We start from the raw sequence: 21,755 nt of genomic DNA, 5'->3' as shown, positions 1-21,755 counted from the left end.
AATCAGGAGACACCGCGGGTGGGCGGAGCTACAGGAGGTTTTTATGAGGAGGGTTGAGGAGGAGGAGCTTCATCGTCTCTGAAACAGCAAAGAGAACATGGGAGGGATTTAGCAGTCAGAAAACCTCACAAACAAACACACGTCTGCTTCACTGGTTGGTTAACAGAACATCAGCTCTGGTCACTTCTCACTTTCTTAAAATGTCTATCCTGGAATAATCTGAGCAGAAACCCTTTTGTGACAGAATCTCTACTCGCTGTTCTGCAGGAAATCCTTCAGCTGACTGTAAACACGAAGGCGAACTCTTCCCTCTGCGGGTTCATGAATTCCATCATTAAATGTTGGGTTAAATGCTGACTGACCTTTTAGCAGGTCTGAGCCGCTCAGGTCACTTTAGTGGTCTCTACAGCGGTGTCTGCACAAATCATGGACGGTGAAAGCTTCCTGCATCCTAATGAGCAGCATTCACTGACAGTTATACCTGTATTTGCAAATGTTCTGTCCCTACAAATCATTTAACTTATATCTTTAAGTTATGTCCAGGGGAAAATAATCAGTAATTTACAAACCAGAAAAAATGACAAGAATTTAAAAAATTATAAAAGTTTTCTTATGATGTCTTCAAGTTTTATAGCAACAGAAGCAGGAAGGAAGAAGGTGCAGAAAAAATAGTCCTGAACTGTTTAATAAACAGGAGGCGGAGCTTACTTCCTTACCTGGTGTGATCCTCTTTCTCCAGTGGGAGCTCAGACCATAATCTCTTGAACAGTTTTTCAGCTTCAACATAAGTCAGTATTTTCTCACCCCATTTCCTTTTTTGCCTTTTTGTCAGATCATCTAGCTCACAGTACTTTACTTTCCGTCCGAGCTGATCCACATCAAACTTCAGCACCTTTACAAAGAAAAGGCTTTAGTTAACTTCTCCCAATTTTTAAGAAGACATATTTTTCTTTTAGCTTTTCCCTTAAGGGATCACCACAGCAAATCAGCTTCATCCATCTAAGGTGGAGCCAACAGAACAACATCATCTGCAAAGAGCAGAGAGGAAATCCTGTGGTCCCCAAACCAGATCTCCTCCGGCCCCTGGCTGCGGACCTTTTTCTATTCTAAAATAAACAATTCTTTTAAGCTTCGAATGTTCAGTTTTTTAGGTTTAACATTTTTTTTCCTTTTCAACTCTTTTTTTTAAGTTTAAAATCTGAAAATTTCTTGTTGGGCCGGGGCTAGCGATGAGGGTGGTAACTTCAGTCCTGGTGCATTCACTGACTTTGAGAACTGTGATAGTCATAAAATGGGTGTATTGTCTGTACTATCATAGTCTGAAGTTGTCCCAAGACGGGAATAAAAAGCAGAATTTTATGGCGTACAAGAAGATGTTCTAGCCCATTCAAAGCGCCGTCTTGTTGTGTCACAGATTTATATAGAAAACATCCTTATGCTTGACTAAAATGGCTAAAACACTACTGAAACTCCAGTTATCTTTCGTGGCATAATAACTAGTACACTTGCAGTTTAACTTGTTCTCATGCAGAAAATGTGAGTTTGAGCCTCACGGTAAACACAGCAGATTCTTCGTGTATGCTTTCTCTTCTGCTGACTTTTAGCAACATTATTATTTTGATGCTACTCAATGTTTCATTTTCGCTTTTCCTCTTCCATTTCTTTTTTGCTTTTACAAGTATGTATTGAATTATTACATACAGTATATTACATTATATTGGGTGGAGACCCTGGGGAAGACCCAGGACACATTGAAGAGACTACATCTCTCGGCCAGCCTCCTCTGGGTCGCCCCAGAGGAGCTGGAGGAAGTGCCCGGGAAGAGGGAAGTAGGTATCTTTGCTTAGACTGCTGCCCCCATGACGTGATTCCAGATGAGCGGAAGAAGATGGATGGATTAACTATTGAAAATATCAAAACAGACTATCTAAAGGAATCTCATTTTGTAGTAATGACATCAGCAAACCTGCAGAAACCTTTTATTCCAGTTTAAAAATGTGAGAAATCTATCAATGAATGAATGAATGAATGAAATTGTTTATTTCAAGCAATCATGTCACAATACATGACATATCACTTAGAGAATCACACGTAGATCGCTTAAAAGGAAGTGGAAGGAAGCGAACTTATATAATCCCACCCCGACTCGACCATATTATTTTCTCCACATGAATTATCCATATCCGGTTCAGGACTTAATATCAAATATTAATAGATTCAGACTATTAAGGATCATTCATATCATTAATGTGATCAAGTTTCAAAGTATCCATGACAAATCATTTATATTAATCAGTAAAGAAAATGAGTTTGCCTGTGGTGCAGTGCTAATGTGCAAGATCTGATCAATTTACTGTGACTCACTTGGGTTCAAATCCCACTGTAAAGGGTTTTCGTTTTTTTAATAAATAGTTGCATTATATTAGGCATAAAAAGCACTTTTGTGATATGAACGTCTTTTTAAAAACAACAAAACTGTTGCTAAAAGTCAGCTAAAGAGAAAGATAGTAAACATGTGTTTACTGTGGGACTCAAACTCACATTTGCTGGATGAGAGAACGTTGAAGTGTAAGCGCACTAGCTATCAGGCAAAAGGAAATAACTGAAACTCCTACAGTGTTTTAACCGACTTATCCAAGCATGAAGACGTTTAAGTGTCTGTATATAACACAATAACATGGCACTTTGAATGAACTCAATGAACTGTTTTAGACCCGTACATGAACAGTACACGATAAAACTCCACTTCTTACACTCTGTCACAAACAGGCAGACAGCTGGTTCCACGTGCAGCAGGTTTATGTACAATCCACAGAGTAAGCAGGGTCAGACAGGCAGAGGTCATACACGGGCATGGGATCATCCGAGACGAGCTAGAAGAGGAGTCAGAGTCCAGGCGAGGGTCAGGGGCAGGCAGCAGGCAATCAGAGAAGCAGGGTCAGGTCAGGTCAGGTCAGGTCAGGTCAGGTCAGGTCAGGGCAGGTCAGGTCAGGTCAGGTCAGGTCAGGTCAGGTCAGGTCAGGTCAGGTCAGGTCAGGTCAGGTGTAAATGCTCAGAGTTGCAGGCAAGGTGGCACAAACAAAGCTTCGCGGGGAGTGGAGTGTGGAGCCAGACTATATGCTGAGGTGGTGATGAGGTGATGGGGAACAGCTGAGCTGATGAGTCCAGGTAATGGCAGGTGGTGAGCTCAAAGCTCTGGTGAGCGCTCCCTCTGGTGACTGGAGACGGTAGCAGCAGGTTGCTCCATGACACACTCATTTTGGGACAACTTTAGACATGATAGTTCAGACTAACATTCATTTTTGACTGTAATTATCCCATAATATATTCTTATTATTATCATTTTTTAAGTTTCACACTCCAAACAGAGATGTCCAAAGTCAACTATAGCAGGAGTAAACCGCGCCGCACTAAGAAGCTCTTTTCTTCAGATGGATGCACTCTGAACCACAGAAGTTTACATGTAAGAAATGTAAGTAATGTCTTTGTTGTCACGTGACCTTTTTAAAGTTATAAAACAGCTGTTGTTATGGATATTCGAGCGCTGGAAGCTCTTTGCTAATGCTAGCAGACCGGTGATATTGATTATGTCATCAAACGAAAGTCACATCCGAAAAATTAGACAGTATTAGGCACGGAGGGATAAACGAAGGGGGAGGGTAAAGGGGAAGGAAGAAGGGGAGAATTTGGATCGGGCCTTGGCTGTATTTGGAAAAATCGAAATAGTGACTTTAAAACTGTGAACCAAATCGAATCGTGGCTTGACTGAATGGTTACATCCCTACCAAATAATACCACATAAATACACAGCAAGTACAATGTAAGTGCCCAGTAGGTTATATAAAAAGTACCATGTATTTACACTGTAAAAATCCAGTTGGAACAAAACAACGTACTATATAAATACCACCTAAATAGCCTGTAAGTACTGTAAGATTAAGCATTAGCTGATTTGCATAATCGGTTCCCCAAAGACTTTACGTTGGATGTTCTTCTTGACATAACAATCTTCTTTTATCTGGGCTTTTGGACCAGCGCAATGAGACCCTGACTTGAAACCTGTTCTGGCTCCATTCTAGCTTTCAAAAAGACAAACTGTTTTATTTCAAAGTTTTTGGATTTTCTGTTGACAGCAGCAGAGATAACCACTATATAGCTTTAAATCAATGAAAACCTCAAACAAGACGATTCTACTAACAAGCTGAAGCAGAAAAAGCTGGAAAATAGGCAGTTGAAAAACCAGGACAGAGAATCTGGAACAGGCAGATGTGATTCAACCTTTTGTTAAAATGTTCTCTATTTCATTTATTGAGCTGTTTGGTCAGTTCTCGTGCTCTAACACTTAACCTGTTGTTCTTCACAGCTGAAATATTTATTCCAGCTGTTCTTTGTCTACATAACAACTGATGGTTCACACTCCTGTGGAAAAGACAGAACATCTGAGGTTTCACTGATTTTGCATCTTATGGATGGGTACTTCATGCATTCAAGTTTACATGAACCATAATGATTCTGCAAAAACCATCTGTTTGAGGTCCAGCTGTTCATCGGCTGCTTCAAGATTCTAAGCTACTGTAGAGAGGAGAGAAGCTACAGAGAAAAGCTTTAGAGGAGATGGTTGGAGAGCAGCAAGATGTTCACTTAAACCAGGGGTCGGCAACCTATAACACTAAAAGAGCCATTTATACTAGTTTTCTACTGATCAAAACCTCTGAGCCGCAAAGATTTACTTAGCCTTTAAGAAATTTGGATTTGCATTCCCGTCTTTTTATTTTTAATATGACTTATGTCTATTTTTTTTAGCACAAACAAAAGCAAAAATATAAAATGAAACCAGCATCTCTCAAAATTTGATTTTTTTTTTAAATTGTATTTTAACTTTTACCTTAGGAGATGCCAAATTAGCCAAAAAGCTAGCATGTTGTGCTCAACTCCTAAATAGCCTAAAATTTATCAGTAAACTGAATTAATCAAATACAATAGTAATATACTTAAATAGAAGCTAAACTTTAAATTAGCCTAAAAAACCTCAGTTGATACCAAATTAGCCAAAAACATTAGCATGTTGCTAAAATAGAAGCTAAACTCCAAATTAGCCTAAAAAACCTAAGTAAATAACAAATTAGCCATAAGCGTAGCCAGAGAGCCGCCATGGAGAGATAAAAGAGCCACACCTGGCTCTGGAGCCGCAGGTTGCAGACCCATGACCTAGAGTTAATAATGAATGATTGGAGTTCTTTGGTCTGGACTTGGAAAAGACTGAGTTCATAAACATGGAGATGCAGCGTGAACAGTGAACGTACCTTTTTCCCAACATGGAACGCGATGGCGACATTGTCCCAGACATAAAAAGGATGATATGCAAAACTCTTCACCTCTAAACTGTTGTTGTTTTGGAAGAGCCCATACCTGTCAAGGAGAACAAACAACAATTATAAGGTTGAGAAAATAAATATGTGATGTGATCAGTGCTGTGAAGGTAAACTGCTGCTGGAGTTAACCCAGCCACTTCAGGGCGAAGGCAGGGTACACCGTGGACATGTCACCACTCCCACAATCACACACCCATTCACACTTAGGGACAATTTAGAGTAACCAATTAACCAATGAAGCATGTTCTTGGAATATATGATCATATATATGAATACGGTTTATGCTCAAAGACTTTAGAAAAGCATGGCATGGGCCAGGGGTCTGCAACCTTTAACAGTAAAAGAGTCATTTGGGATTATTATTTAAAATAATAAACATGAATTATGTATATTTTTGGCACAAAGAAAAGCAAAAAATAAAAAGGAAACTAGAATCTCCCAAAATGTGATATTTTTTTATTATTAACGTGCGACAGTAGCTCAAATACCTTAATTTCAAGATAAAAGATGCTCTGTGTCAAACAGGATCACCTCAGTACAGCTCTGGACAGCTAGTAACCAATGTTGTGCAGCATAAGATAATATGTGCTTTAACTAGAGCTGTCAGGCGATTAAATTTTTTAATTGCGATTAAGTCCTGAGTTAACTCCAGATTAATCGCAAATTAATATGTGGCCTTTTTTAAGGAAAAAAATGTGTGCTTCGTGGAATTTAGCAGTTCTACATTAATTATGAAAACAAGAATGACAATATTAATAGTTTTCATCAGAAATACTTTATTTTGTAACATTGTATTGAGATAAACTTTCTTAACTATAAAAGGCTGTAACATAAAATGCCTAACAAAAGCCCAAGTCCAAGTGAAGGGCATTTTATATTCAAAACTTCAATCAACGTTCAGTAAAATAAAATAAAAAACATCAAAAATAACATTTCCATAACACTTTCATGTTCATTTTTTGTCAGGACCAAATATTTTCCTCCTCTGCTGAACTACAGTAATCAATGAAATAGAGATTTATCATTTCCAATGAACTTTTGTTTTTTAAAACATTAAAGACTGAGAAAAGCGGGATACACTGTGGATAGTTTGACAGTCTGTTACTCCCGCCGTGTTCTCTGGCTGCAGCTCGATGCAGCGACGTGTCCAGCGGAGCTCACGCCATGAATATGCCGGCAGACAGACCGCTATGCTGGGGTTGGATCACGCTTAAACCTCCAGAACATTTAAAACATCCCCCGGTGCGCTTGCTGTTCGGAACGTCGGGGGTCCGCAGCTCTCAGGACGCGGCGCCGGATGCGAGCCGGTACCACCAGACGTGGTACTGGACGCGAACCGGAGGCGGGTTAGAGTGCAGGAGCTCTCCAGGTCCTAGCGCCAGCCGGTTTTAGCTCACAGCTCGGTGGTTGGAGACCCGCCGGTGATCTAGTGAGAGCAGCCGGTGAGTTGGAGGGCGGGACGCCCGCGCGCGCGGTATGGAAAGGCACGTATGAGAAAGCCTGCGATTAATGCGTCAAAAAAATTGTCGGCGTCAAGCACATGTCAGATTAACGCGTTTTTAACGCGACAAATCTGACAGCCCTAGCTTTAACTGATAAAAAATCAAACTTTTTACCAAAGTTTTTCTTTGCATATAAAATCAGTTCATTCTGGAGGTAGAGTTGAACAAACAAGACGTCTTCAGGTCAACAGGATGTAAAAACCTACATAGTTTATCAACTATGTGAACCTCAGACATCAATTTATACATTTAACTAATCGAAATTAAATAAATGCTAAGTAATTCTTATGTTAAGAATATCATTTTTTTTCTTTTTTTGTTTTTTTCCCCTCTTTATCCTCATCAGTCTTACACTGCTGGGTTTTGTTATTTTAGTTTGGGGTTGGACCTTGGTAGTCTTAGTTTGTGGGCTTTGTTTATTTGTTTTCTTTAGTTAGTTTTGGTTAGACAGCCATTATCAGGAGCTGCTGACTCAGACGGTTGACATGTCTCTATTAGCAGTCTTCATGACTTATTTTATGTTTGGCCGAGGAGCCACAATAGAGAGATAATGTGTCTCTAGATCTGTAGCTTGCAGACCCCTGCTTTAGGCCCTGTAAGTTGGTGTGTTTTTGTAATTTTTGTACATGTGAATACACAATTAAAAGTGCCTGCAAAAAAAGTATTGTATGAGTTACAAATCAGAGGGAGCTATTTTCTCTCTATAAGAACAGCTTTTCAAGAAGGAGTCTGCTGTCAGCACGGCCCCCAGGCTAACACAAACAATTTCTCCGTGGAGGTAGCAGTGATCGCAAAGGGTAGCTTGCCCACCCTGGGTGGGTGGAGTGCTCCTGCCTCAGGTGAAGGAGTTTAAATATCTCTCGTTTATGAGTGAGGGAAGATCGGAGCATGAGATCCACAGGCCGAATGGAGCGGCGTCCGCCGTTTTGTGGTCACTGTACCGGTCCGTTGTGGTGAAAAGAGAGCTGAGTCAGAAGGCAAAGTTATCTCAATTTATCGGTCGATCTTCGTCCCAGTACTCACCTATGGTTTTAAGCTCTGGGTCGTGACCAAAAGAACGAGATCCCGACTACAAGCGGCTGAAATGAGTTTTCTCCGTAGGGTGGCTGGACGCTCCCTTAGAGATAGGGTGAGAAGCTCGGTCACCCGGAGAGAGCTCGGAGTAGAGCCGCTTCTCCTCCGCATCGAGAGGAGCCAGTTGAGGTGGCTCAGGCATCTGGTCCGGATACCTCCTGAACGGGAGAGGTATTCAGGGCATGTCCCACTGGGTGGAGGCCCCCGGGAAGACCCAGGACACGCTGGAGAGATTATGTCTCTTGGCTTGCCTGGGAACGCCTCGGGGTCCCCCCAGAAGAGCTGGAGGAAGTGACCGGGGAGAGGGAAGTCTGGGTATCTCTGCTTAGACTGCTGCCCCCGCGACCCGGTCCCGGATGAAGCGGAAGAAGATGAATGAATGGATATGCACATAAATCTTTGCAAAAGTTTGTATGTTGTTTTATTTTCGTGGGCGAAACACAGACACGTTGCAGAGCCCGGATCTAGAATGACCAGATGGAGGGATCCCACAAAGAGCAAAAGAGAGCCTCAAGGATTGAGTCGTCTTTCTTCCGGGTAGGAAAAAAGCTAAGAAAAAAACTTCATTTAAAAAAAATATATATTTTAGGATGCCGAGGCTAATATATGACCATATATATGCATATAATTTGCTCTGAAATGCTTAAAAGCGTAACCAAACAGTGAAGTTGGAGGCTGACACCACCTGCAGCCAAAATGTGAAAATCCAGTCAGAGGTGCAGGTCTGGAGAACAGAACTCTTATCACTGGCGCTACAGATCATGACGTGAGACTTCTGAAACTTACATAGTTTGACCAGTCACAAAATTCAACTGTAATATCTCAATTCAACCTGTAGTGGCAGCACACAGACGGTTTTTGACTATATTTTAAAGAATTTAACAAGTTTATTTTACTTTAACAAAAAATTGACAAAGACCAACAGACTTCACTTTTAAAGCCCCATTTATATAGATCAACAGCCAAAAAAAGTTGATTCATGGTCTGGTGTTACGCTTTAAGAAAAACATGGTATACAGGCCCTTTAACATGATAAGAAAATAGACTCACCTCAATTTGTGCGTGAGTAATTCTTGATTTATAAGTCATACAATATATTTTGTGCATAAATACAAAAATTATCAAATAAAAAAAATACAATTTACACATGCACAACTTCAAATTATGACAGCTTGAAATAGCAGGCGGTGCTGGACCCTTCTAAACACCTGCAGAACGGAGCGGGCCAGTGGACCGATCAACCTCTCGGTTTTTAGAAGGGCCTCCCACTGTTGCCTGCAATCCCCGTGTTTGCCGACCAGACCTCCGTGCATTGACAGTGTAAAAGGCGACAGGGCCGACCAGAATTCCTCGCTCTGGTCTGGGTCCCCTCCGCAGCGAACGCGGCCACAAAGAATGGGGATCAAATCAAATCAAATCAAACTTTATTTGTATAGCACTTTTTTAAAAAAATGAAATAAAAAATGATAGCAGTGCAGGGCCCCACTAAACACCCACAGGCTAGAGACCAGTGCTGACCCTAGGCATAGGTGACCTAGGCGGCTGGCTAGGGCACCGTCTGCTGGAGGAGGTGCAAAATCACAACAATTACATATATTTTTTTTTGTTTAACAGTTTGATGCACCACACTCTTCCTGTAGCTGCTGCTAAGCTTGGTTGGGTAAGTGCTAAGTGGGGTGTGTTGCCGCTGTTAGTGTTTCGTTAAAAATGAACAAAGAAAGAGGAGGAAACGGGTTCAAAGCAGAGATTTGTCTGTTTTACTTGAATAAAATTGTTTGGAAATTCACTCCTCCCTGCATTTACGTCAAAAAAGACTAATTTAACTAGCTGTCTAGTGGGTTTGTTAACACATTTAATGATTAAAAGCCCACTACTTTCCATTTGAAAACAAGCTGGTGGTGCAGTCTGTTAACGCGCTGCTTGGAAGCGAAGGATGCCCCAGTTCGTGCCCCAGGTGGAACGTCAGAGTCTAAGACACAGCTGGTCGTGCCAAATTCATTTTTTGCCTAGGGCGCCATATAGCCCAGAGCTGTTAATTGATCCCATGTTTCCCTTTTTATAGTGTGGTATAGGCTCTTTAAGGCAGTACTGAAAGACTACATAGGCTTTATAGGTCACAAAGATGAGAAGAAATGAACTTCTAGAGGATTTTTAGGAGCCCTGCATGAACTGGCGAGCCATCCAGAGAGGTCCCCACCGTTGATTGATGGATGATTACTGAGAACATAATTAATTATTGAGAATATAATTAATTATAAGACCAATATTTTATGGCTCGTCTTCAAACCCAAATAGTAAACAAATTGTAAAAATTGTTTACTTTTATTTCACATCATATGTCAAAAATAATAAATAACTAAAATGAAATTAACATCAGAGGTTCAAGAATGCTTTTTTTTGGTCCTGATATTCTTTCTTCATTATTTGAACACAAAGCCTGTCATGTTTTAATTCATTTACTGAAGTACTGTATCTGCTGTTGCTCTTAGAACTCACCAGTGTGTCAAACACATGGCCTCTGACCTCCAGAAGAAACTGCCATCTCTGAAGAAGCAGACGGCGTTCGGGTCTTCAGCCAATAAAGGACACTGTGAGAAGTTCTGATCATCTGGACTGTGGACCAACACTGCATACACAATTTCCTGTTTGTAAAGAACCGTCTTATAGACCCTCATGACGGGCTGACCACCACTGCAGAACTGAGGAGGCAGATAAGCAGAGATTTTTCTCATTAGTGTGAATATGAGGCCCACAGAACAAAACAATGATGTGGTGTTTGCTCCTCCAGCTGTGGTGCTGGATTCTCTAAAACTCTGGTTCTGGTTCTGTTATGGAAACCGTATACACACCTATAAGGTTGGTGGACTGTTGGAGCACTTTTAGTGGGGGGTTGCATGTTTCTCAGACTCCTGTAGATATTCTGCCTGCTGCATTATGCGTGTGTGAAGTGATATGCTGACTCTCCCTGATGTTTTGATATTGTGTTTTATTTGGTACTGTCAATCGATTAAAAAAATAATTAATCACAATGTTGGGTTGTGAGTAATGTTTTACTCTGTAAATTTTACACGACAAAAAGAGGCCAGTGAGAAAAATGTTCCTTCATTTATATCGTATGAATTTTTTTAATGTATAAACTCTTAACCCAGACGTGTAATTTGTGTATACAAAGACAAATCAATAGTAAGATTAGCAGAACGGCAAAGACTTCAATGTCTGCAGTATTACTCCAAGAAAACTCTGATATACAGTTATGAGAAACAAACACTGTGTTTCTGCAATAGAAATGAACTTATACTATGGTCTAGGTGAAGACTTGATTCTGACTGGCTGCTGGGTGTGGATGTTCTATATCAGTGTTTTTCAACCTTTTTGAGTCAAGGTAGACTTTTTACATGAAAAAAGTCCCGCAGCACACTAGCACTAGCATCCAAAAAGGTAAAAAAATGAGTCTGTATTGATGTACATTCCCTCCACAATCTAGTGTAATTTTTTTTAAATAATCAAGAAGCATCATTGCAGCGCAGAGGTGCTGTCACTTTAACCCAGTGTTTCTCAATCCCAATTCACTCTCTCACCCCGCACACACACAACTTTCTGCTGCAAATACCATTGTTATCATTAGTCAATTTGCTCAAGTTAAACGTATATCTATTCAAAACAGTCTACATTTATTATCATTAAAGAATGACTAAAAAATCTTTAAAGAAAATTCTAAATAATCAGTTTTTATGATTTTTTTTTTAATAAGAATCTTTCCAAATCTATCAGACAAGTTAAAACAGTGGTCTTTCCTTGTAGTAGTGATGGGAATTTTGACTCTTCTTAAAAATTCAATTTTTTTGCATTAGCTCTCTGAAAGATGTTCTTTTGGCTACCAAATTACGTTTTTAGGTTGTTTTTGGCTTTATTTAATTTAGTATAAACTACTATATAAGATTATGGTCAAAATCCATAATGTAAACATGTTTTTATTCATATAAAGTGTAATTGTATTTTCTGTTATATATCCCTTAAAGATAAAATGTACAAAATAAATGAAAAAAGAACTAGCTATCAACTATTCAGTTTTTAACTCATTTTAAGCTTTTTTCCTTTTAAACACATTTGAAGTGAACAACACACAACTCTGCAACCACAACCCAAAATACAAATTAAATTGTGTAAAAAAGCAACAGAATTTTATTCACAATAGCATAAAGAAAGACAAAAGAGTCTCAGCTTTGAGGATGTCATCTGTTTCTTCTGTCAGTGATGATCTGCTCTGTTTTAGAGAAGATTCTCTCAGTTCTCAGGTGTTTGTTGGTTGTGGAATATATAAATAGAATATATCTATTTACACATATTGACCTTATTCCTAACCCCATGAGCCTTTGCGTGAATTATGGGTGATACTTCCGGTAGACGCCTGAACTCGCATATATTTACATTACAACTGTAGAGCCAACAGCACAATTCCTCTTGTTTTGGATCTATAACTACATATAAATGTGGAAAAACCAGCTGTCATGTCTTAAAAGAGGCGACGTAACAACTCCGGTGTCTGATAAAATTGAGGGATTGGAGGATGACCTTACAAAACATAACATATAGTAGCATTTTTGGCTACTGTTTTTAGCTACTTTCTCAATTCAGCTGCAGCAGGTGGCGAAGCTATAAACAATCTTAATTCTTTATTTATGCCTATTTGTGCCAGAGTTAGCACAGAGTGCTGATCAATTGTAACGTTATCTCTTCCCGTGCTTGTGTTTACATGCTGTGATAAGGGATGCATCGCACGGTGAAGCTTTTGCCCGTTTCATGTCTTGACAAAGTAATTTTTGAATAGCTGATACCAGGAGATGCAGCAATTACACACGAAATATCTTGTCTGCTCTTGTGACTCTGCTGTCAGCAGCGCGGTTAAGCTAGTTTCATATTCGACATTCGTCACACATTCAGTGATGAACGGCAATATTTCTCAATCACCTTTGCTAAAAAACACCAAAAATGTTTTTCCTGAGAGATGATAAAACAATCAACATTCCACATCACTTTCAGCAGCAGCTCGAGCAAAGCGCTCCGGCTCCGCTCACATCGCAGCGGCGTTTGCGGTGGTCTGCTCGTTACGTGGATCGTGAATAATGAAAACGAGTCATGTGAAACATTGATTTATCATCTGTCAGTAAAACATTTTTACTGTTTTTTTTTAGCAAAGGCGTTTGAGAAATATCGCCGTTCATTACTGAATGTGTGACGAATGTCGAATATGAAACTAGCTTAACCGCTGCTGTCAGGTCTCTGCAGTACCCGGCGTCTCTTCTTCTCTGGTGTTCTGGAGTAACCCCACCATAATGTTGGATACGAACTTTCCTCCGTGTGTACTTTATTCACAAAATGAAAGATTTAAATTTTCATCCACATCCTTCTGACTTCATCCTCGCCCGGTAGACGGTAAAATCTGTACCAAGGAGGGCCGCTGCACTCCCTCTTCGTCAGCGGTCAATGTTACACACAACGCTCCACAAATTTATTTTGGTTTGGTTGTTAGTACAACCACGAGCTGCAAAACATGCGCCTGAACTGCGCAAAGACATTTTTGAAAACTTTGAGGGATTAAGTAAAACAGGCTTTTAAAGTTTGTATGCACCGCTAAAGCTAACAAAACCGCCAACTTTCAGTGGAAACAAATAGAGCCGTGTAACTTCCGGTTGCTATGCCGGAAGTTGCACCCATAATCCCTTTTACATGAGAGGCCCCCGGAATAAAGTCAATAGAATGATTTCCTGCAGACTCTGTTCCTTCACATTATCAAGAAAAGTCAAATGGTTCCAGTTTTTTCTTCTTTTCTAATGTCTCTAATTTTCTTTACATTTTGTGTTGATGTTTTCTCTCTCTGTTTGGCTCGTGTGCTGCTGCACGTGTAACCCCCCAGCGCGCACTTTCTCTTTCTCTCCGTTTCTTTTCATCCGTTAAATATTTTTCCATTGCAATTCTTGAGGTTTAATTAAATATTTCCTCTCTCTCTCTGTGTATATCATGGTCACTAACGGTTCTCCGATCAATTGTTTAGTAACTAATATAAATGGCATGATCCCGGGTTGTCCCACGTCCCCTACCATTTGAGAAACACTGCTTTAACCCAATGCATCATGGGGGATGTAGTGCATTAACTTGCACGGATTCCGGGCATAGTCGCGTCTCTGAGCTTTATTCTTTTGTTCACTTTTTAAACTGTCTGACGTCGGATACCGCTGGAAGCTACACCACTACCTTTCATTTTTGTTGGAACTGAGATACTTTATGAGCCGAATCAGAACAAGGAAGTATGGACATTAACCACTTCTGATTGGTCAGATTGATGACATGTGATCAAGCCTCCAACAATTATTGGCGGAGGCAGTTGAAGGGGCGGGACTTTTCTGAAAGCAGTGCTTGTGGCTAGTTTAGCGACCAAATTGCGGCAACATCATTCTGGTTAAAGAGTCATTTATCGAATCAAAGAAAAATGTATTTTACGATCTTGCATATTCCAAACTATCTAGTTACATCAGGGCCCGTTTGGATGAACAGAGCTGATAGTGAGGGTAAATGTTTTAGATATGTGAAAGTGGGTAATTTCCCACGGCTCACCAGACCATCTCTCACGGCACACTGGTTGAAAAACACTGTTCTAGATAACACCACTACCATCTACACTTGTTCTGTATTCCTCCACCTCTCAAATAATCAAGTTCATTACAGGGCTCATATGGTCTTGAAAAACCTGCAAAAGCTTTGAAAAATGAAAATGCAATTTTTAGGTTCTTGAAAAGTTGGTGGAAAATGAAATCTTCTGTAAATTTCTGGAGAAGTCATAAATCTAAATTTAAATATTAATTATAATGTTAGTTTAATGCAGAAAAAAATGAAACTGTTTAACATGAGATTCAAATATAAATTATGGCAGAAATGCAACCTGCGCGGTCGTTGATGAGAGTTTACCTTGCCGCAAAACATTTTGAGTTGTCGTCAGTTCAGAGTGTGACGCTTTCAACTTTCAATCAAATCTTTTGCATGATTTTTGCTCTGATATTTTTAAGAGCTGCAAACGGGCTGGGCTCTTACCTAATCTAATCAATGTGGCCGTGTCTTAGACATGATCCATTTTCGTCACAATATCGCCAGTCTGTTTTGGTCTTCCAACTTTTCCCACAAATATTACAGAGGAAATCTTTGTGGAAGGATTCAATATTGATCAGTATGAGCTATTTATTTATTTTATTTGTGAGTCAATCCCAAAGACAATATTGGGTACAAAGCAGTAAAGTCTGTTGGTCCTCATATTTTTTCTGGTTCGGGTTAAGTGGATGCAGGCATGATTGTTGCTGCTAATCACTGATAGCTTTCTTTTGTATTTTTGATACTGCGAATGTATGGACTCTGACATCTCTCCTGAATTTAGACGAAGATATACACTTTGTTGTTTGCTTTTGGAGAGCTTTCGTTTGTGGCGTCACAGCCTAAAACAACCAAGTTAACAGTATATTTGTGACAGTAAACAACCTCTGATGTGGTCTAACCTGCTCAGAGTTACCTGTCTGAGTTTGCAGTCTGTGGCCTTAATTAACTCAACAAGTTAACTGCTCTTCATCATCTACCTTCTCCCCCTCGGTTACATTTTTCGGAAGCACAACGTCCAGTTTCATTGCTACGCGGATGACACCCAGCTCTACATCTCCAAACCTGGCCCCGCTTTTCCACCTTCCTCCCATTACGAATGTCTACTTGAAGTCAAGTCCTGGTTCACAACAAACTTTCTTAAATTAAACTGCAATAAGACTGAACTTCTCATTGTTGGCAAAAAATCCATCCTCAGTAAAAACTGTAATTTGTCTCTCTCCTTCGACAACTCCTCCATATCCCCTTCCCCTCAGGTTAAGAGTCTAGGTGTCATCCTTGACAGCACTCTGTCCTTCTCTGCCCACATCAACCACATCACCCGGACCGCTTACTTTCATCTCCGTAACATCCGTCGTCTCCGTCCCTCTCTCACCCCTCACTCCACAGCTGTCCTGGTCCACAGTCTCGTCACCTCCCGTATTGACTACTGCAACTCCCTTCTTTCTGGACTTCCTCAAAAAACTCTCTGTAAGCTTCAACTGGTTCAGAACTCAGCCGCTCATATAATAACCCAAACCCCCTCCATTCAGCATATTACACCCGTCCTACAGCAGCTCCATTTGTTACCAGTATCTCACCGGTTCATCTACAAAATCTTCATTTTAACTTTCAAAGCCCTCCACAACCTCGCCCCTCCGTATCTTTCAGAGCTCCTGACTGTCGCTACTCCCACCCACTCCCTCAGATCTTCTTCCTCCGTCCGACGGGTTCCTCCACGATCACGTGTCATCACCATGGGGGGTAGAGCATTCAGCCCCTCTGCCCCACAACTCTGGAACTCCCTCCCCTCTGATCTACAAAATATGGACTCATTTTCTCAATTCTCCAAACACCTGAAAACTTACCTCTTTCGCAGTGCATTCAATACCTGACACTTACCTGTAATTTTAACTTTTGACTCACTGTTGTGTTTGTTATTTACCTATTTTGTTTTTATGCTATTGTTGTGTTTTTATGCTTTTATTTATATACTGTGAGGCAACCTTGAGTGCCAAGAAAGGCGCTATATGAATAAAATGTATTATTATTATTATTAACGATGATGGGCTGCACGGTGGCGCAGTGGTTAGCGCTCTTGCCTCACAGCGAGAAGGCCCCGGTTCGACTCCCGGCTGGGACCTTTCTGTGTGGAGTTTGCATGTTCTTCCCGTGCATGCGTGGGTTTTCACCGGGGACTCCGGCTTCCTCCCACTGTCCAAAAACATGCTTCATAGGTTCATTGGTGACTCTAAATTGCCCCTAGGAGTGAATGTGTGAGTGACTGAGTGTGTGATTGAGGCCCTGCGACAGACTGGCGACCTGTCCAGGGTGTACCCCGCCTTCGCCCTTCAGTAGCCGGGATAGGCTCCGGCGCCCCGCGACCCCGGCAAGGAAGAAGCGGACAAGAAAATGGATGGATGGATGGATTAACGATGATCCCATGCCAAGGAATACATCTAGACAGCCCTTACCTGGACACTACTATACCTCTTCCATTGGCCACAGTGAACAGTGATTTTCTGGATCAATTTGGAACTCTTCTCAGCCACCTGTCATCCCTCTTACCTAATGTCATCGTGATGGGTGATTTTAATATCCATATTGACAAAAGCAGCCTTCCTATCAGCAAAGACTTCTGCTCCTGCTTGGACATACCTTGGACTTAGTCTGCTGCTCTGGCTTAACCCCCAGTAACTGTTCTGGTGACAAGATCCATGTAAATGATCATTTTTTGTTTTATTCAGTATTTCTGATTGTCTCTCTTTTACGAAGCCTTCACACCTATATTTTTTTTTGCTTTATCAAAAATATGGCTATTGATACTCTCCTACAGACTGCATGGTTGCAAAAGAAGGCCACGGTTCAAGTCCTGGCTGGGGGATCTGAGAGAGAATCATCAACTGGGGACCTTTCTGTGTGGAGTTTGCTTGTTCTCCCCGTGCATACATGGGTTTTCTCCGGGGACTCCAGCTTCCTCCCACCGTCCAAAAACATGCTTCATAGGTTATTTGGTGACTCTAAATTGCCCCTAGTTGTGAATGTGTGAGTGAATCGATGTATGATTGAGGCCCTGTGTCGGACTGGTGACCTTTCCAGCGAGTATCCTGCCTTCGTCCATCAAAAACTAGAATGTCTGTGCACAGGGAAATGCTTAAAACCCATCTCATAGTGTATAAAAATGTATTGTCTCTCAAGAAAAGAGGCAACTACTTTGAACTCATCGGTGAAAACCAAAAAGTCTTAAAAATCTTTTTTCACTAATGAATATATATTGCTCACAAAAATTAAAGGAGCACTTTAAAGAAACACATTAGATACACATTAGATCTCAATATGAAGTTGGATATCTATACAAATAACCACAGGGCAGTGTCTTAGGAACAAAAGGATGCCAAGTCTTTTAATGGAAATAAAAGTTTTCAGCCTACAGAGGCTCAGTTGTGTAGACACCATAAAATCAGAGTGAAATGAAGATGTGGCAGGCTAGTCCATTTTGTCCAAAACTTAATTTCTGCAACTCAAAATGCTTTTCAGTATCTTGTGTGGCCCCCACCAGCTTGTATGCATGCTTGACAACGTGGCGGCATGCTCCTAATGAGACGACGGATGGTGTCTTATGGCATTTCCTCCCAGATCTGTGTGAGGGCATCCCTGAGCTGTTGTACAGTCTGAGGAGCAACCTGGCGGCGCCTAATGGACCCAAACATAATGTCCCAGAGATGTTCTATTGGGTTTAAGTCAGGGGATGGTGAAGGCCATTCAATTGGTTCAAGTCCATCATCCTCCAGGTACTGCCTGCATACTCTTGACACGTGAGGCCGGGCATTGTCGTGCATTAGGAGGAAACCAGGACCTACTGCACCAGCGTAGGGTCTGACAATGGGTTCAAGGATTTCATCTGGATACCTTATGACAGTCAGAGCACCATTTCCTAGGCAGCAGAGGTCTGTGCGTCCCTCCATGGATATGCCTCCCCAGACCATCAATGACCCACCACCAAACCTGTCATGTTGAACCACATTGCAGGCAGCATAACGTTCTCCTGGTCTTCTCCAGACTCTTTCACGTCTATCACAGGTGCTCAGGGTGAACCTGCTCTCGTCTGTGAAAAGTACAGGGCACCAGTGGCAGACTTGCCAATTCTGGTGTTCTTGAGCAAATGCCAGTGGAGCTCCACAGTGCTGGGCAGTGAGCACAGGGGCCACTACAGGACGTGGGGCCCTCAGGCCACCTTCATGAAGTCTGTTCCTGATTGTTTGGGTAGAGACATTCACACCAGTGGCCCTCTGGAGGTCATTCTGTAGGCCACGAGCAGTGCTCAGCCTGTTCCTCCTTGCACAAAGGAGCAGGTATGGGGTTGAGGACCTTCTACGGCCCTGTCCAGCTCTCCCAGAATAACCAGCAGTCTCCTGAAATCTCCTCCATGTTCTGGAGATTGTGCTGGGAGACACATTAAACCTTCTTGCTGCAGCACGTGTGGATGTACCATCCTGGAGAAGTTGGACAACCTGTTCAACTTCTGTAGGGTTAAGGAATCGCCTCATACTGCCAGTAGAGATAATTATCAAGCTAAAATCAGCACGAGTGGAAAACCAGCCAAAAAAGATCAAGAGGGAGAAACTTGAAATGACCTCCACATGTAACACCAGTCCTGTTTTGAGGGTTTTCTACTTGTTGCCACTGAAGTGCACCGGTTGTTAATTCCATGAACATCAATACAGCTGAAATTGATTAACGAGGCCCTCAGCTGCTTAACCAACAAGAAAATTATTAGACAGGTTTAATTCAATTCATGCCAGTGTTACGGCTGTGGCCGTATTTGGTTTTGTATTTTCTTTTTTGTTCTGTGGATTTTGGTCAGAGTGGGACTTCTTTGTGTTTTGTGGATCTTTGTGTGTTTTTCTGTCGATTTCTTTCAGGGGCCCGTTTCAAGAAGCAGGTTTTGTTGGAACTCTGAGTTTGTGAACTCGAAATTCAGTAAAACTCTGAGTTTTCGGTTTCAGAAAGAGAGATAACTCAAACCCGTGAAAGTGGGTTAAACCAAACCCGTTTCAAGAAGCGGGTTAAGCTGAACTCAGAATGAATCACTATGGCAACTGAGTCTGTGAACAAAACCTGGTCTGGAGCAGGTTACATTCAGAAAACTTTGAGCTCACTGCGGACCCTTTTAAAGTGAAGGAAGTTCAAATATGAGTTCCTCATTAACATTTAGAGAACATTCACATTAGAGACGTCACATTTCCACCACGCAGAAACCAAAATGACATGTTCATTCATAGAGGATAATGTAGAGAGGGGGATGGATAAATCCAGAGGAAATGTTATTTATGTCGGTAGAGGATTTGGAGGACACGAGTCGACTGACTGCAGTTTCCCTGATTCATTTATTCTTTGAGTGATATTATAAATAGTGAGTTTTTCCGGGGACTCGCTATTAATAATACAGGGTTTTCTTTTCCTCATTTTAAACCCTTAACAATAGAAATTATCGAATGTCAAACACAGGGAAAGCCTTTGAACTCATCTACGACCTAGCACTTTTGACAAATATTAGCTCGGTTGTCAGCAGCACTGTCTCCTTCTGCGGAGGCCAGAGTTCAACTCCTGGCTACGGAAAGGACACGAGTCGACTGACTGCAGTTTCCTGATTCATTTTTATTTCAGTGATATTATAAATAGTGAGTTTTTCCAGGGACTCGCTATTAAAAAATACAGTTTTATTTTCCTTATTTGAAACCCTTAACAATAGGAATTAAGGAATGTCAAACACCGGAGAACCATGTCAACATATCCACCATTCAGGACTTGTGTTGGACATTAGCTCCATTGAAAGCAACGCTGCCTCCCACTGCATAGATAGTGAGTTCGACTCCCGGCTATGGAAACTATTTTTACGTTTAAAAAAAATCGGCAAATATTTTTTAAGTCTTGAGAATTAAAATTAAATAAATAAATACTTTTTTAACATATGCCAGGCAGCTACAGTTTCTTTTTAGCGTGCAGTGTGTAGGTGGGGGGGTTACGATTACGGGGATTACTGGTTAAATTAGTTACAGATCAAAAACCATTCCTTACTCAACAAGAGACAAAATAACCTTCCTGACATTATTTATTCATATTTAGAAATTAGAATTTAGAAATTCAAATAACTGCAGATATTTTCTCTCTGTTCTACCGCTGCAGCTGTGTTGCTTTTCTTGCAGTAAATGTTCTCCTATAGTCGCATATGCTTGAAGGAACTTATCAATTTCCCTCGCCGGAAGTAGGTAAGATGTTTGTTCCTGTTGCCATGGTGAATCGTGCTGTCTTTGCTCCATTGATCAGGGCTTTTTATGGTCGCGACGCTCACACCTGATTCTGGTTCTGACAACTTCAAGTTGATTGAATCAAACATTTTCAGCTGTTCTGGAACCGAAAACCCTGAGTTTGGGAATTTAGAGTCCAGTGACTCTAAGTTTAGGTTTGAACTCTAAATTTGTTGAACCTGCTTCTTGAAACGGGCCCCAGGTGTGGTGCTGGAGGTGTGGCTCCCCATTGGTCCAAGCCGCAGGAGGGAGCCATCAAAAGCACAATTTGGACCTCCAGACCATGGAGAAGGGAGCTGGGCTGCAAACAGTCTCCACTGCAGCTCAGTGATCTTCTCCACCTGTTTTGATTAGTGCGCACGTTGTTTCTTTGGTATTTGGTTTAGGTCCCACTCTGTGTTTAGTGTTGGTAAAGTTAAGTGAAGCTGTAGGGGTGAACTGGCATATTCTTTTGTAAATTTTTTCTCCTGTTTCTGTTAGTCCAGGGAGGTTAGTGTTTGTCATTCTTTAATAGTTTCATTTGCAGGTAAGCTCCCTGGGTTGAGTTAGTTGGGGTTTTGTTTGTTATTTTGGCCTTGGTTCACCCTGAAGCCTTTTGCTTCACTTTTAGTGATTGTTTGGTTATTTTTCTTGTAAATAAATTTGTCATATTTTCATGGAGACATTTGTTTTTTTTGTTGCACATTTTCTCCTTTAATTTACCTTTATGTTAGGCCCTAGACAAATTAGGGCGTAACACCAGGTCCAATTAAAAAAAAGTGTTCCTTTATTTTTTGTGAGCAGAGTATTTCAGGTCCCTGATTTCCTTCCTCGCTTATGAACCTCACTGCAACGTGTGACACCCGTCTGTCGTACATTGACCAAAAAATTTCAAACCAGAT

The 21,755-nt window shown here is 41.1% G+C and overlaps 1 protein-coding gene across 1 annotated transcript in view; it reads right to left on the bottom strand.

Annotated features, from left to right (window-relative positions):
* Positions 1-6: 6 nt before the first annotated feature.
* LOC118599619 overlaps positions 7-21,755 on the bottom strand; it is a gene marked incomplete at its 5' end in the record, with an annotated part of 29,897 nt that continues 8,148 nt past the window's right edge. The window contains 4 exon segments of the mRNA XM_036215171.1: positions 7-78; positions 717-892; positions 5,304-5,409; positions 10,445-10,647. Coding sequence (XP_036071064.1) covers positions 42-78; positions 717-892; positions 5,304-5,409; positions 10,445-10,647 — 522 coding nt within the window. The 3' untranslated portion in view covers positions 7-41.

The sequence above is a fragment of the Oryzias melastigma genome, linkage group LG14 (assembly GCF_002922805.2).
Source record: "Oryzias melastigma strain HK-1 linkage group LG14, ASM292280v2, whole genome shotgun sequence".
NCBI classification, from domain to species: Eukaryota; Metazoa; Chordata; class Actinopteri; order Beloniformes; family Adrianichthyidae; genus Oryzias; species Oryzias melastigma.
This window is presented reverse-complemented; position numbering and strand designations above follow the sequence as displayed.